General features: G+C 55.6%; 2 protein-coding genes across 11 annotated transcripts; one reads left to right on the top strand and one right to left on the bottom strand.

Annotated features, from left to right (window-relative positions):
* The first annotated feature begins 2,732 nt into the window (after positions 1-2,732).
* On the top strand, positions 2,733-10,249 carry ATXN7L3 (ataxin 7 like 3). 6 transcript variants are annotated; one of them, XM_070395147.1, is made up of 13 exons: positions 2,733-2,937; positions 4,276-4,386; positions 4,683-4,815; positions 4,980-5,151; positions 5,336-5,433; positions 5,619-5,641; positions 5,943-5,988; positions 6,196-6,224; positions 6,539-6,607; positions 6,880-6,923; positions 7,177-7,248; positions 7,339-7,496; positions 7,594-10,249. In XM_070395147.1, exons 2-13 carry the CDS (start codon positions 4,336-4,338, stop codon positions 7,740-7,742), a joined length of 1,044 nt encoding a protein of 347 aa, XP_070251248.1. In that variant the 5' UTR covers positions 2,733-2,937; positions 4,276-4,335; the 3' UTR covers positions 7,743-10,249. The 6 variants fall into 6 exon arrangements, with proteins under 6 accessions (XP_070251248.1, XP_070251246.1, XP_070251247.1 ...); XM_070395145.1 differs by having other exon boundaries at positions 6,139-6,224; XM_070395146.1 differs by having other exon boundaries at positions 5,922-5,988.
* On the bottom strand, positions 10,106-15,083 carry TMUB2 (transmembrane and ubiquitin like domain containing 2). Of its 5 annotated transcripts, none has more exons than XM_070395153.1 (4): positions 15,011-15,058; positions 14,053-14,233; positions 11,713-12,279; positions 10,106-11,583 (listed from the first exon to the last, which is right to left on the bottom strand). In XM_070395153.1, exons 3-4 carry the CDS (start codon positions 12,252-12,254, stop codon positions 11,220-11,222), a joined length of 906 nt encoding a protein of 301 aa, XP_070251254.1. In that variant the 5' UTR covers positions 12,255-12,279; positions 14,053-14,233; positions 15,011-15,058; the 3' UTR covers positions 10,106-11,219. The 5 variants fall into 5 exon arrangements, with proteins under 5 accessions (XP_070251254.1, XP_070251253.1, XP_070251252.1 ...); XM_070395152.1 differs by lacking the exon at positions 15,011-15,058 and adding an exon at positions 14,328-14,941; XM_070395151.1 differs by lacking the exon at positions 14,053-14,233 and having other exon boundaries at positions 15,011-15,083.
* Positions 15,084-15,107: the final 24 nt, after the last annotated feature.

Here is a 15,107-nt window from a genome sequence, read left to right as displayed (position 1 = left end):
AGTGCGGAATGAACAGTACAATCCAGCTGTAAAGGGATTTGGTCTGAGGATGGCCACAGGTGGGTAAGTGATGAAGGATTTAGGCAAATGGAGGAGACAGGAAGGCTTCCTGGGTATGTGTAAATTCCTTGGGCAGGATATACTAGGCATAGTTAGAGAAAGAGCCGCATCATTGGAGTGGATTCATGCCGTGGAGGTCCCTGAAGGCCCGGCCTCACTCCTTTACTCTGCACCCAAGTTCAACCACCTCTGAGAGTCTCCACCAGCTGATGGCACAGGAAGTCCAACATATCCCAAAATGAACTTTGTTATTCTTCTGTATCCTCACATCTCCTCAGCGTTAACCCATCTGGTTAATGGTGTTTTCAGGTTCTCTCCCCGCTTTACCCAATCATAATAAAAACCTACTGCTTCTTTTATTTTTTTATTGTTGATTTTTTTACAGAGAGGAAGGGAGAGGGATAGAGAGTTAGAAACATCGATGAGAGAGAAACATCGATCAGCTGCTTCCCGCACACCTCCTACTGGGGATGTGCCCGCAACCAAGGTACATGCCCTTGACCAGAATCGAACCTGGGACCCTTCAGTCCGCAGGCCAACGCTCTATCCACTGAGCCAAACCGGTTAGGGCAAACCTACTGCTTCTAAGGTTGTATCCAGACTCCACATTCCTGAGTGACCTACTTGAAATGCAGGTCTGCTCAAAGGATTCCCCTTGAAGACTCCTCATGGCCTATCGCGTGAAAGCCCACAAACCCCTCAGCACGCCCTTAGTCCTGTGTGATCTGACCTACTCGCCTCCTGCTGCTTCCCCACCCATTCCTACATTCCAGTTGGTCTCCAGATTGAGCCACACTTCTGAAGCTGGCTTACCTTGACCTGGTTCATTTCCTACTACAAGCAGCCTTTCCCCACCATCTCTCTTCCATCACTCATCCTGGCCACCTCTGTTTCCTATGTATATCTCTCTAGTTTTTATCACATGGTTTGGCAATTATTTTCCTACAAGTCTGTCTACACCGCAGATTGTGACTTGGGGGAGTACAATTGTTGTATTTCATGTTTGCATCCCAGCACGGATAAGAATTCTTACAGAGCTCCGTAAGAATGACAGTTAAGACTAATCCGGCACTTACACTGAGCTAACTTATCACTGCACTGGCGTGACAATCCGCACAACAACTTAAACCCTGTGACAATAGAGGAAACTGAGGCAACAGAGCCCATTTGGCTAAGCTCAAGGCCATAGATTTAAATTTAGATCTGATTTCTCAAAAAAAAAAATTCAGATCTGATTTCTGGTCTTAACCACTTAGCACAATCTTCTCTAATAAATGTCTGCTAAAAATGAAAGAGCCAATGATGGTCCCAGAGTATATGCTTTAAGTCTTTCCTCGTTTAATCTCATCATCCGAGGGGAGAGGGCTGTCAGACACCCGTCCCGTCCCAGGACTCCGGACACGGAGCGTGACTGAGATGGACGCGCCGGGCTAGAAACCTCCTGCGGCTCGGAGGCTGGGCAAGGCCCTTCGTCCAGAAGGTAAAGGGGGACCGTGAGCGCGGGCGGAGACGGGCACACCCCGGAGACCAGCGCTGGGTCGGTGGAGGGTCGGCCGGTGCCAGGCAGTCTGTCTAAGGGGGGGGGGGGGGGGTCCAGCGTGGGCTCCGGAAGCAGGAAAGGCGAGCAGGTGTGGGATCTATATTAGGATGAGGGCGGGGAGGACGCGCTGCTCAGACCGCACAGACCGGCCTCCACCCGCAGGCGAGGACCCTCCTTTCAGGTGTCTGCTGGTTCGCAGGCCTGGAGGCAGCTGAGAGACATCCAGAAACGGGGGGACGGAGGTTCGGAAGAGCGCCTTCAGCTCCACGGCTCCTTTTGCCCTGAGGTGCTAATTGCGCCCCACTTTAACTCTGGCCTCTTCGCAGAAGTGGCTGCATGTTTAAGCGTAAATGCTAGGGGGGGGCGTTTAAACTGGGGGCGAGCCGGGAGCCCCGAGGGAAGGGCGGGGGAGCCCGGGCCGGAAGGCGTCCCAGGCTCGGCTGGGAGCCGGCGCTCTCTTTAGACGCCACCCGCTGCCCCCGCCCCGGAGCCGGCCGGGACGGCACCAAGTTCCGCCCCCAACGCACCGCGCACCTCACCTTGAACGCCGCCCCACTCACCGCCAACCTATTGGGCCGGCCCGGCCGCGGCGAGACGGCGATTGGTCGAGGGGACTCCGGGAGGCCCCGCCCCCGGCCCCGCCCCCGGCCCCATCCGCCGGTACTTTGGCCGGCGGCGTGGCGCCCCTCCTCCCCGCTCGGTCTCCGCCCCCTGGAGCAAATGCTGCCGAGCGGCGGCCGCGGGGCAGATGCACGCGCTCGGGCCCTTGTAGCAGGCGCGAGCCATCGCTGGGCGCGCGAAAGCGAAAGAAGGAAGAGGAAGGGAGGGCGGGGGCGGGGTGTGCCGGAGGGGCGGGAGGAGGAAGAGGAGGAGGTTGGAGCGCGCTCGCGCTTGGCCTCGGGCCCGCGCGGAGGGAGGGGGAGAGGGGCGCGCGCGCGCACGCTCGCGCTCTCGCCGGCTCCATCCATCCATCCTCCGGTCGCGGCACGCGCGCGCGCTCTGGGCTCGCGCCGCACCCCCCGCCCGGGAGAGGCGGGCTGGAGTGGGGGGCGGGGGGAGGGGCGCGCGGACGGCGCGCGGACTGCGCGCGGGCGGGGTGAGGTGAGGAGGAGGAGGAGGCGGCGACGGGACGAGAAGGGAGGGGAAGGGGCCATGGCCGCCCGGTGAGGCGGCGAGGCGGGGGGGCGGCCCGACCCTCCGGCCCCGGGCCCTGGGCCCCGGGGAGAGGCGAGGACGGACCGACGGACATGGGGCTCCGGAGCAGCCGCCGCCGCCGCCGTCGCCGGAGGACGCGGCCCTGAGAGGCCGCCGGGCCCCGGCGCGGCCCCCCGGGCGGGGTAAGTACGGGACGGAGACGGACGGGGGAGGGGCCTGCGGGAGGCGGGGGGCGGGGTCCGAGGCGGGGCTTGGGCCCCCTCCCCCCAGGTCTGGGTCAGCGCCCCTTCCCCTCCCCCCGGGCCGACGCGGAAACGCCCGGCTTCCCCCGGCTTCCCGGCCCGGCCGGGGGCCCCCTGCTCTCCCCCTGTCTGGGTCCCCCTTGGGCGGGGCGGGGCAGGGCCGGCCGGGGAGGGGGCGCGGGGCCTTTGTTAGGAAGCCAGGCCCCAGCCCCCGGGACAATAGCGACACCCTCCCGGACTCCTCGCCCCGGCCGTCCGGGGCTGCCGGCGGGTGGGAGAGGAGAGGGGCCGGCGGCGTCCCGCTCTGCCCACTCTCGGAGGGCCGGCCTGTCCCGGACCGGCGCCGGCCCTCCGGCGGCCCGGCTCTCCTCCCCCGTCGGTATGATGCAGCAGCAGTGCCGCAGGGACGGGGGACGAGCCGAGGCCCGGCCCCCTCCCCTCCCCAGCGCCCCTGGCTCGTCTGTCAGTCCCCACCCCACTCGAGGCCGGCGGCCCCCTCAACTCGCACCCACCGTTCCGAGGGGCCCCGGACTGTGGGCACTGTTTCCGAACCCTTTGGTGGGGATTCCTGGACTTTGGGGCTCTTGGAGAGACTTCCGGGCAGATCCCGAGGGAGGGAGGGTGGTTATCTCCGAGAAGAACAGGTAAGGGGAGTGCCCGCTCCTGGCATGTCAGCCCACGGGTTCTGCCCCTCCTGCTCGTGGTGGCTAGAAATGCCCCTTTAGCCCCAGGTTCCTGTGGGCTCTGCTCCCCTCCCAGAGTGGCAGGCTTATTTCACGGGAAGTCATTGGGGTGAAGGTGGTAGGGTCTTAGGGCCGTTCCTACTTCTGGTAGCAGTACCCCCCCAAGTGGACATCCTGGCTGAAAGCAGAGGTGACTCCGAGGAGAGCCTGGGGAAGGGGGGGATGCATTTAGGAGTCTGTGCAGTTCTTTGCCACACCCTGTGGGGCCTGAGAGTTCCTTCTCCTCCCCCTGCTGCATTGCACCATGGGTATCAAAGAGGGTTTTGAGTTTTGGGGACCTGGGGTGAGCTGCTGCCTCCTATAGACCCAGACTCTGATGAGCCGTAGAGCCAGGGCCTGAGTTAAGGCCTGGGAAGGACTAGGCCGTCTTCGGGTTTCAGGCCCTGAAGGACCATCCAGTCTTAGTGAGCCTAGGCCTTAGGGGGGCATATCCTGATGCCAGGATTAAGCTCTGGGCACCAAGGTATGGAGGGGAGGTGGCAGTGTTCAGAGGTGCCTTGGACTCATACCAACACCCCCACCCCCATGTGTGCAGCCGTGTTGCCGCCCGCTGTGCTATGAGCAGTCAGAGCGCCGTCTCCACAAGAGTTTACAAATGAAAATGGAGGAAATGTCTTTGTCTGGCCTGGATAACAGCAAACTAGAGGTGAGGGCTCCCCCACGGGTGCCTCTAGTTCTTTCTCTTGATGTCTCTACGTTGTTGTAACTGACATCCAAACCAAAGAGGAATTTGGGTAGTCAGCCTTGTTCCTTAAAGGGAATAGGGCCAGCTGAAAAGGCCCAAGGATTCAGAAGAAAGAAGGCGAAGTCAAGATGGGGGAAATGGCAAAGAAAGCATTATTTTTGGCCAGGGCCACTTGGCAAGAGGTTGGTTGGTGAGGGTTGCTTTCAGTCCACGGAGCTGTGACTCTCGTGACTGTGGATGTTCTCCCCTACGCCCAGGCCATCGCTCAGGAGATATACGCTGACCTGGTCGAGGATTCTTGTTTGGGATTCTGCTTTGAGGTACACCGGGCTGTCAAGTGTGGCTACTTCTTCCTGGACGACACGGATCCTGATAGCATGAAGGATTTTGGTGAGCTTCAGGGTTGAAGGAGAGCAGTCCTGGTAGTGCGTGGAGGTTCCTCTGGAAGTCACATCACATGTAGAGCCTGGAGCTCCTGTGAGCTTAGGCAGGGAGTTGGAAGAGGCCATGGGTGGGAATGCCCGCCCTGATCGCCACGCCTCTCCTGTCCCCAGAGATCGTGGACCAGCCGGGGTTGGACATCTTTGGACAGGTTTTCAACCAGTGGAAGAGCAAGGAGTGTGTTTGCCCCAATTGCAGCCGCAGCATTGCCGCTTCCCGCTTTGCTCCCCATCTGGAGAAGTGCCTAGGAATGGGTCGGAACAGCAGCCGAATCGCCAACCGCCGGTGAGGGCTTCTCCTGGTAAAACCAGAGCTGCTCATCATTTGCAGCTTGTAACATGGTGTAGTCCCTTGGGGGCATTTGTAGGGTACAGAGGGTGGGTGGGTCATGCTTGGCCCCAGGTGCTCCACTATCTAGAGGTAAGAGAGAGGTGGCAGCCTTTGCCTTTCTCTTTCCTACCTTTGTCAGGATTGCCAATAGCAACAGCATGAACAAGTCTGAGAGTGACCAAGAGGATAATGATGACATCAATGACAACGACTGGTCCTATGGCTCAGAGAAAAAAGGTGTTTGGGGATCTGGGGAAACTTAGAGGGCATTGGGGGTAAGATGGGCCAGAGGGAATTGGGTAACAAAACTACATTTTGTTATCTTGAATGAGGGCAGAGAATGTAGTTTTGTACTTTTCTTTCGGTGCCCTTAGATTGGGAACTTAAAGTGACCCTGCCCTTTATCCTTTTGTCCTACACAGCCAAGAAGAGAAAATCAGACAAGGTGAGAGCCGGGGCAAGCATGAGGGAAATTTGGGCGAAGGACAGATACCCTCCCCTTTGGGCAGGGAGTCCTCGGGTATCTTGACTCAAGTCTGAGGTCATTGGGTACCTCTGGGTTCTGGGATGAGGGTGTCTGTGGTGGGCAGGAGGGCAGCAGAGGCCTTGGGAGGATGGGGGTGGAAATGGGTAGAAAGAGTAGAAATTTGAGGATGTTTCTTTGTCAAATCTTTTTTCCTTCCCTGGGTTCTCGGCTCCCCCTTATCGTTACCCTTTCCCCAAAGCTATGGTATCTCCCATTCCAGAACCCCAATTCCCCTCGAAGATCCAAGTCTTTAAAACACAAAAATGGTAAGTGGGACTGTAATAACTTTAGTGATTCTAGCTGTGTTTTCTGGGATTCATTGCTGGGAGGTGGGAGGTGGGAGGCTTGGGGGACGGGTATCGAGGGAGGGCCTGTGATCCTTCTGTCACCCCCACTTCCTCTCTGGTTATTTTCAGGGTTCTCTGTCTGTACCTCTGCATCAAACACCCTTCCCCTTCTTTTTTCTTCTTCAGGGGAACTTAGCAATTCGGATCCTTTTAAGGTGAGTGAGTAGGGGCTGCCCCTCTTAGGTTCCCTCTCATTTTCCTTGTTGTGGGTTGGGTGGGATTTAGACAAGTGGGGATCAGAATGCTGACAGCCAGAAGCGATCAATGGGGTATTTAGATCTTTATGTTCTTTCTGGGTCCCAGCCCCTTACCATGTGCAGGGGGGATGGAAGGAATCATTGAAAAACTGCTGGGAAGTCTTAAGCCTTCCTTACTTAGAAAGGGTTGAGAGGGACTGGTCTGCACCACATCCCCACCCTCTTTTCTTTGGCTGCTGCTTCTCTAACCTGTACCTCTGGTTCTCCCCCAGTATAATAGCTCAACTGGGATCAGCTATGAGACCTTGGGACCGGAGGAGCTTCGTAGCCTGCTCACTACGGTGAGGAACCAGGGAAGGGGAGGCCTTTGGGAGTGGGCTGAAGCCACAGGCAGTGGTCAAGGCCCTGGAGAAAGCTGGTGACATAGCAATCAGGCCATATAGTTCTTTCTCTGGAATTGGGATTCCTGGCCAATGGTGGTCTGGGACCGTCTGCTCTGGACACCTGGGGGCCATTTCTGCATGTGCAATCTAGCATTTATATAGAAGAAAACATCTAGTGTCTAGAGTAGGTTCTCCTCCATCCCTCCTTTCAGCTTATATTCCTCTTCCAGCAATGTGGGGTGATTTCTGAACACACCAAGAAGATGTGCACAAGGTGAGCTCAGAACCTAGAAAGGGGGCCAGGGGCCCTCCTGCACTCACCCTGGGCATGGGTTGGGAGTACCCCTTGACTTGAGCAATGGGACTCCCACCCTTCTCCCTCCTCTAATGATCAGGCCTTAGGCCACAATCTGGGGGCTCTCTGTTCATCCCTTCCCTATTGTCCGCCCTCCCACCTCTGATGAGGGAGGGGCTTCACCTTAGACCCTTCCTGCCTTGTCAGGGTCTGATCATTCTCTCCCCACCAGGTCCCTCCGCTGCCCCCAGCATACGGATGAGCAGCGGCGAGCCGTGCGGATTTACTTCCTTGGACCCTCCGCGTAAGTGACCTTCCAAGAGGGGTTGTGGGTTTTGAAAGGTTAGGATAATTGGTGTCTGTAAAACTCTTCTCTGGCCCATTCCCTTTCCAGCGTCCTTCCAGAGGTCGAGAGTTCCCTGGATAATGACAGCTTTGACATGACTGACAGCCAGGCCCTGATCAGCCGGCTTCAGTGGGATGGCTCCTCTGACCTCTCACCCTCTGATTCAGGCTCCTCCAAGACGAGTGAGAATCAGGGGTGGGGTCTAGGTAGGTGATCCAGCTGGGTCCAAAGCAAAGGAGTGGGGGCATTTTGTGTTCTCCTGCTACAACCTTGCCCTCATTCCTTGTGCCTCTTTCTCTTCAGGTACCAACAGCTCTGAGTCACGGAAAACCAAGAAAAAGAAATCCCATCTGAGCCTGGTAGGGACTGCCTCCGGCCTGGGCTCTAACAAGAAGAAAAAGCCAAAGCCACCGGCACCCCCAACACCCAGCATCTACGATGACATCAACTGACTTGGGTGCAAGGGATAGCCTTTGGCTAAGCAGAGCCCTCTCTCCCGACCCCCACCCAGGTGGCATAGCCTGGCAAATGGACGGCTATTGGGGGTCTGGGCTTGGGAAGCTTGGTGGGCCAGGCAGGCAGAGAATCCAATTATGCGCCCCTGGGGGGTGTCAGGATCCTCTGCGATGGAGTACGACCCTCGGCATGCAGGACTCAGACCTGGACAGACTATGCCTTGGACATAAGTTTGGTGGGGAGGCGGTTTTCATATTTATTCTGTGAGTTACTGGATGTCCAGCTAGGCCAGGGGCCTGACCTGGGCACTCTGCCAGGGCACTGCCTGCCCCCAACCCAGGAACTGGACTAAGCCGTGCCGAGGAGCATTGTGGCTACCTGGGAGGCTGTGGGTTAGAAGCTGAGCCTGGAGGGGGCCTCCCCCAGCTGCCCTCAGCAATGTGAATGGGTCCGGTGCTTGGAGCTGAGGGGCAGGGCTGGGCATGTCCTGTCTGTGTGCAGAACCCTATCAAATGCCCCAAATCCCAGGGGTAGGCAGGCACAGTGAGCTGTCTGCTGAGGTAGGCGTCCAGAACTGCCGCTGCCTTCCCTGCCCCTCACAGGGGCAGCCCTTTCCCCTCAGTCCCCATGGGCCTCCTCAGCAGCAGGAGCTGTCCTTTTGTTGTTGGGTGCCAGGAAAGGGCCTCCAGCCTCTACAGCTTCAAAGACTGGGCAAGGGGAGGGAGGAAGAGGGAGCTGTGTATCAAAATGACTCCCCCTACCTTTTCTCCCTGATCCAGGGCTGGTGAGGAGTGGGGCCCCAAGGTGAGAGGGAACGGTGCTGCTTTATTTGAAATGTTTTCTTACCTCATTCCCTGCCCCAGGAAGGGGCTCAGCCTCACCCTCCTGGGGTGGCCCCATGTTCCTCCTGCCTACCCTGCCCCATTGGCCTTCCAGGGCAGCCCATGTTCCCAACTGCTGCTTGCTACCCCCTCTTTCACCTTGACCAGCTTCAGTTCCTCTCTCGATGCTCCTGCCTCCAAAGCCTGCCCTGTTTCCCCTTCCTTAGCCGCTTTTAAGTTATTTATTCTGTACTTGTGGTTTGGGGCTCTGAGGAAAATCCTGATCTTTTACCTCTTCCCCTTTGCTAGGAGTGGGGTGGGAAGAGGGTGGTCTCTATGCTCTGGGTTATCAGTAGAGGGGAAGGGGTATCATGTCTAGGCATCGCCCTTCTGTGGACTGTCATGCCAGTGTGCCCGCCTACCTGGTCTACATCCTGAAGAGATGTACAATCCCACCTCCATGTGGGCACCATCATTCCCAGGAGCTGAGTTGGGGGAATGCAGACTGGGCTGGGAGCAGAGCTGACACGGGTGGAGTTGACCCTAAGCCAAGTTCTCTGGCATTTGCTGGATGTGTCCCCTGCCCTCCTCCCAGGAGGAGTTATCCCACATTGGGTAGCTAGTACCCAGGACTTGTTGGACTGATTTGGGTTAGGGATCCTAGAGGGTTAAGGGAGCAACATAGATGGGGTTATAGTACCCTGTCTGGAACCCCAACCTCCCCCTGGGGTGGTTCTACTTGTGGCTGATGCTGGTTGCAAATTTGTTTTTAACCCGAGAATTGTGATTATTTTTTAAGAAGCCAAACAAATTTTCAGGAGTTAGAATAAATTCTGGGGCCTGGGCTCCTCTGTTCTTGACACCCTACCCCCACCCCCCATTCCCCGCCCCCAGTCTTCTCCCTCTAAGGGGAAGCCAGAGGTAAGGGAGGATCTCAGCCAGCCTCCAGCCTGCTTCCAAATGACGTCCTGGAAGTAGGTTGAAGGTGAAGGGAGGAAGGCCAGGGGCCATTCTCCCTTCTGAGAGGCAGCTGCAGTTCAGGCCCTAATATACCCTTTCCCCTCTGGCCTCTCCCATTCTCCCCTTCTGGTTGGAGGAGAGAGAAGTGGGAAGTAGTTTGGGAACGGGTTTGTCCACATCCACTTCCCTATTGTTCCTCAGGCCGTCTTAGGACAGAGCCCCCTGCCCAGCCTGGGTGAGAGATGGGCTTGGTCCAACAGGGACCCTGAGAGAACAAATCCCTATCCCTTTCCTTCCCAGGAGAGTATGCCCCCCTACCATGTAGTTGAACAGGGGCTAAGAGCTCCCCAGTCCCCTCCCTCTAACAGCAGGCTGTGTGGGTTTCAATTCCCATCCTTCCCACCCTGGCTAGGTGTCGTCCACCCTGTATCCTATCATGTGTCTGAGTGTGTGTGGGGGGGTTCTGTACTAATTTCCATGGCCGGTGGCTTTTCCTTCCATGCATCACTCCCCCCCGCATGCCCAGGGGCCACCCGCCTGGCATTACCGCATGCTGGGGTCATTGGGGGAGGGGGGTGGGGGCTCACGCTGTCCTGTGGTCTTGAGATTTTTATTTTTGCATATGTAATCCATCTTGTACAGGTAGCTAACTTTGTAAACGCTGTGTATTTCCCTTGCCCCTCATGGCTGCTGGTGTAAATAAACTGCATCTCCCGTTGGTAGCTGGGCCTACCCACCCTCATTACCATGTTGCTGGAGGCAGAGCAAAGCCATTCTCTCAATGTCACAAAAGGAAGCTCCATAGCCACAAAATGGAACTTTATTCAGTCACAGACACTGGCCCTCCATCCAACAGCCCCAGAGACAAGGGCCTGGGGGCACAGTGCTCCATACCCAGAGCTCCTTGGAGCTGGGCAGTGCAGGTCACTGGCTGAGAGCCAGAGCCGGTTCTTGCTTACAGCCTTAGGCCTAGGGTAGCAGCAGCTGTGGCTTGGCCTCTCCCAATGCTGGGGGCTTGGCTTTGTGCCCCAATCCCCTTCCTGACAGAGCTCTATAAAGGACTATTAAAAAAAAAAAAAAGAATACAAGCAAAGTGCTTTGAAAAAAGGGAGAACACTGGAAACTGTCCAGAACATGGAGAACACTCTATTCCTGCTACAGGGGTAGAGGGAGAAGGGAGAGGGCAGGGCAGCTAGGTGCCTATAGGACAAGCTGACAACCTTCATTCCTGCCTGTGTGATTTCAGTCAAAAGATGGATATTCCACTAAACTGAAAGATACCCCAGCCTCCCTACAGAATTATGCTGAGGCCATGCTACACTGCCCTGGCAGGCGGCCCTGAATGCTGAGGAACAAACATGCAGGACAATGGGAAGAGTTAGGGTCACAGGAGGAAATCCTGAGCCCAGGCTCCCCACTGAGCTGGGCCACCAGGGTGGCTCTGAACTTCAGGACCCTAAAAAAGGAAGATGACACCCTCGTTTCTACCTGAGTTGTGCTTGCACAGAGGGGATCTCTCTACCCTCGTGGACATGAAGGAGAGGCCCCACACCGGCCTCCTTTGTCCTATGGAAGAGGACCCAACATATCCTTTCCACCCCTCCCTCCCAGGCCCTTGGGCCCAGCTCTGGCCAGGAAAGGGGGAGGCTATAAAGGAGGAAGACCATGCCTTTCATTTTTCTCCCTATGTCCTTATCGTCCATACATCCCAAATACTAGGAAGCTGAAGAAGACAGTGACCCCAACCAGGGAGACAGTGGCAGGTGCTGTGAAGAACTGGCGGTAATTGATACGGAAGTACCAGACCACACCCAACAGCACCACAAACACAGGCACCATGAGGCTGCCCACACTGACACCGAGGCTGGGGGGCTCAGTGACTGAGGGGGCCAGGGAGGCTGAGGGGCCTGGAACAGCTGACCCTGGAGGTGAGCGGTGGCAGTGAATCACACAGTTGTTGGTAATGTTCAAGGAACGAAGTGTGCGGGCTGGGTCCTGCAGCAGGCGGCCCTGGTAGATCAGTTTCATCTGGCTCTCTTGTCCAGGGAAGTATTTACTGTTAAGATGAAAGAAGGAAAGAAGCAAGAATGAGAAGACAAACAGGTCTGAACTAACAAAGCAGGGCAATGGGGAAAATATTGGGGACATGGCTTATTAAAAGTCTCCCACTTTTCAGCTCACTCACCTCTTTAGTGTACCCACAGTATCTTCTGGCCTGGCCACAGCCAGCTCCTCCGTGTCATTGAGGAATTTGAGCCGCACATTGATGAGGCCAGGGCTGGGAAGCAGGCAGGTGCTATCCTCAGATCTCAGAGGGGCTTCTGGACCGCTGCTCTCTGGGCCCACTTGTCTTTTGGGCAGGCCTTGGATGTCAAGCAGATGCTCAAGGTTGGGCTCAATACCACCTCCAGCTCCAGGATCCCCTGTAGAGTCTCTACCACCTTCTCCGGCCTCTTCAGCCTTCTCATCATTACCCTCTGATGGATGGGGGAGTTCATTTGGCTCTGGGGTGCCTTGGCCCGCCACCAGATGGTCCACATGCCCCAGGTGGAGGACGGATGTGTCGCCAGTTGACACAATAGTGCCTAGGAGCTGGTTGCTACTGCTGTCTGCTACGTAGGTAGAAAGCCAAGCTAGGACCAAGGCTAGAATCAGCACCACCACACCTGCCACCACAGTCACCTCATTACCCACACCCTCAATAAGGGTGACATCAGAGAGTCCCATGGCCTGGCTGCTGACGGAGTCCACACTGCAGGAACAAAGGGGGATAACATCAGCAGGGCCTGTGGGGTTGCAGCCAGGTTTGTTTTTATTTTTTTTAATCCTCATCTGAGGATATTTTTCCACTGATTTTTAGAGAGAGTGGAAGAGAGGAAAAAACAGAAACATCAATGTGAGAGAAACACATGAATTGGTTACCTCCTGCACGTGACCCAACCCGGGCCCAGGCCAGGGAGGAGCCTACAACCGAGGTATGTGCCCTTGACTGGAATCGAACTCGGGACCCTTCGGTCCGCAGGCTGACGCTCTATCCACTGAGCCAACTGGCTAGGGCATAATCAGTTTCTAGTTTGTTTAGCTTCTAACTAACCCAGCCCTGAAAGAAAATGGAGCTCATTGTCCTGCAGAAGGGGAAACAAACCTTCCTAACTCTGAACTCCCAACCTAAAGCTAAGGACTTACCCTTTATCTCTATTGTGAAACTCAAGTTCCACACCCTTCCTCTCTCACAATCCAACCACCCAATGAACATGGATCATAAGGAAAACCTTACAGCTTTGTTGCTGTTGCAATTGCTTGTTTCTTTTTTGGTAGCTGGGGAAAACATTTGCTTCTTTGAGCCCTGAGTTTCTCTAGGACTTCTATCACTTAGTCAAGCAACTGTGCCTCTTTGAAGAGCCTCCAAGATGGCCTCAGAGAGACCAAGTAGCCTATATTTTATTTTGGAGCCCATTTGGAGGCATACTGCAACCACTCTTGCCAGAGTGCCTCATTTAAAACCCCATCTCGAAAAAAGAAAGAAAACAAAAGAACCTATCTTACGGTCACATATCTAGGTCCAGATGTCAAGAGCCAAAGAAAATCAGTTTATCATCAAAAGCAGAGTCAGCCCAACCGATGTGGCTCAGTGGTTGAGTGTCAACCCATGAATCAGGTGGTCACGGTCAGGGCACATGCCCAGGTTGCGGGCTCGATCCCCAGGAGCATGTACGAGGCAGCCAATCGATGATTCTCTCATCACTGATGTTTCTCTCTCCCTTCCTCCCTCTGAAATCAATAAAAACATATTTTTTAAAAAGCCATAGTCAGATCTCCCCAAAGGGACAAAAGAATCAGAAAACCCCACAGGCCCTACAGAGGGAGGTTATCAGCAAACACTATACAGCAGGCACTGTGTCTGCTTCCTATGAAACTTTCCTGGCAAGCTCTGGGGAGCAAAGTAGGACAGACCTCAGACATACCACCCGACTGGATCCCTACAGGCTCACAGCTAAAACGCCACTACCAGAGTAGAACAGATTTGGAAAACTCCCCAAATAGCTGTCTCAATCCACACCTCAATCTCTTTTCCTATTGTGTAGGTTCTCCCTCAGCAGTTTCTTAGAAAGGCAAGGATAACGGTTTGCCCCTTGGAATACCTACTCTTTCCCCTGGAGAATCTGCTGCTTTCACAGTTGTCCCTGGGCAAATCCAGTCTAATGACTATTCTCACAGCAACTATAAGACTCATATGCATCTATCTGTCTATCTCTCTCAGCTGGACTCCTGGAAGGCAAGGATCACATGGATTTCTCTAGGTGCCGTAGTGCCCAGCATGTCATAGTAGCTCAAAAAATATGTGTGGAATGTATCAGCGTCTGCCCAGTTTCCCCATTCTTATTTATACATGAGCCCTGGAGTCAGGGAAAAACCCACTAATTTATAATCCTGGTCTTGCCCCTTCCTTGCTCTGTAATTTCAGACAACTTTCTCAGAACCTCCACTTTCTCGTAAGTAAAATGGGGTTAAAAACAGTACCTACCTGCCCTGGCTGGGTGGCTCAGCTGGTTGGAGCGCCCTCCCTTACACCAGAAGGTTGTGGGTTCGATTCCCAGTCAGGGCACATAACTAGGTTGCAGGTCCGATCTCTGGTTGGGGCGCGTAGGGAAGGCAACCCATCGATGTTCCTCTCGATGTTTCTTTCTCTTTCCCTTCCTCTCTCTCTAAAAATCAATAAAAACATATCCTCAGGTGAGGATTATTTTAAAAAAACAACAAACCTGATCCCATTATTGCTCTGCTGAAAACAGTACCTACCTCATCAAGTTGTTTTAAAGATGACGGGAAATTATCGAAGCAAAATACTTAGCAGAGTGCCTGGCACAGGCACATTGCAACTGTTCAGTAAATAAATAGTAATTATTTATCACTCCCACAACTAACCCCTGATGGTGAGAAGGTTAACGTCATTAACCCCGATTTACAGAAAAGGAAACTGTGGCGAAGAGGCGAAAAAGACAGGCACTGACACAGGAAACTTTCGTGGGCAGGGGGCCGGGCAGACCCAGGTCCTCCGGTCCTCCGCTCAGAGGCCTTCGCCCCCTGCTCAGCCGGGGAGCGACCCTGCCGGCCGGTGAGGGGGCGTCCCCTGCCTTTTCTCGAAGCGAAGGCTCCGCGTTTGCGCGGTCTTATTCCCGCGGCACTGGAGAGGTTCCGCGGGCCCACCCGAGCCGAAAGGTTGCCTGGTCCCAGCCGCCGAGCCCAAGCCCACGTCTCCTGGCCGGTGAGGGGTAAAATCGGGTGAGTGGGTCACAAACCATCCACACCCCTCAAACTTCGGGGCGGGGCCGGGGGGCTGGGGGCGGGGCTTGTGTACGCGGGGAGTCATGGGAAATTAAGAAGGGATTGGACCGGTACTGTGCCAAGATAGGGAAAGAGGACCTCACCTGAAACGGCCAGACCAAGTATTCTGACTTCTCTAGGACGGCCGATGGACTCACCTTTCCGTAGGGGCCGGGGAAGGGACTGGCTACCCCCGATTCTGTCCAGGGTCCAGTCTCTTCCGGCTTCTCCCGGAAGCTGTTAGAACCAGGGACA

Source organism: Myotis yumanensis, unplaced genomic scaffold (genome assembly GCF_028538775.1).
Source record: "Myotis yumanensis isolate MYYU_CA2020_CCGP unplaced genomic scaffold, mMyoYum1.0.hap1 SCAF_16, whole genome shotgun sequence".
Lineage (NCBI taxonomy): Eukaryota > Metazoa > Chordata > Mammalia > Chiroptera > Vespertilionidae > Myotis > Myotis yumanensis.
This window is presented reverse-complemented; position numbering and strand designations above follow the sequence as displayed.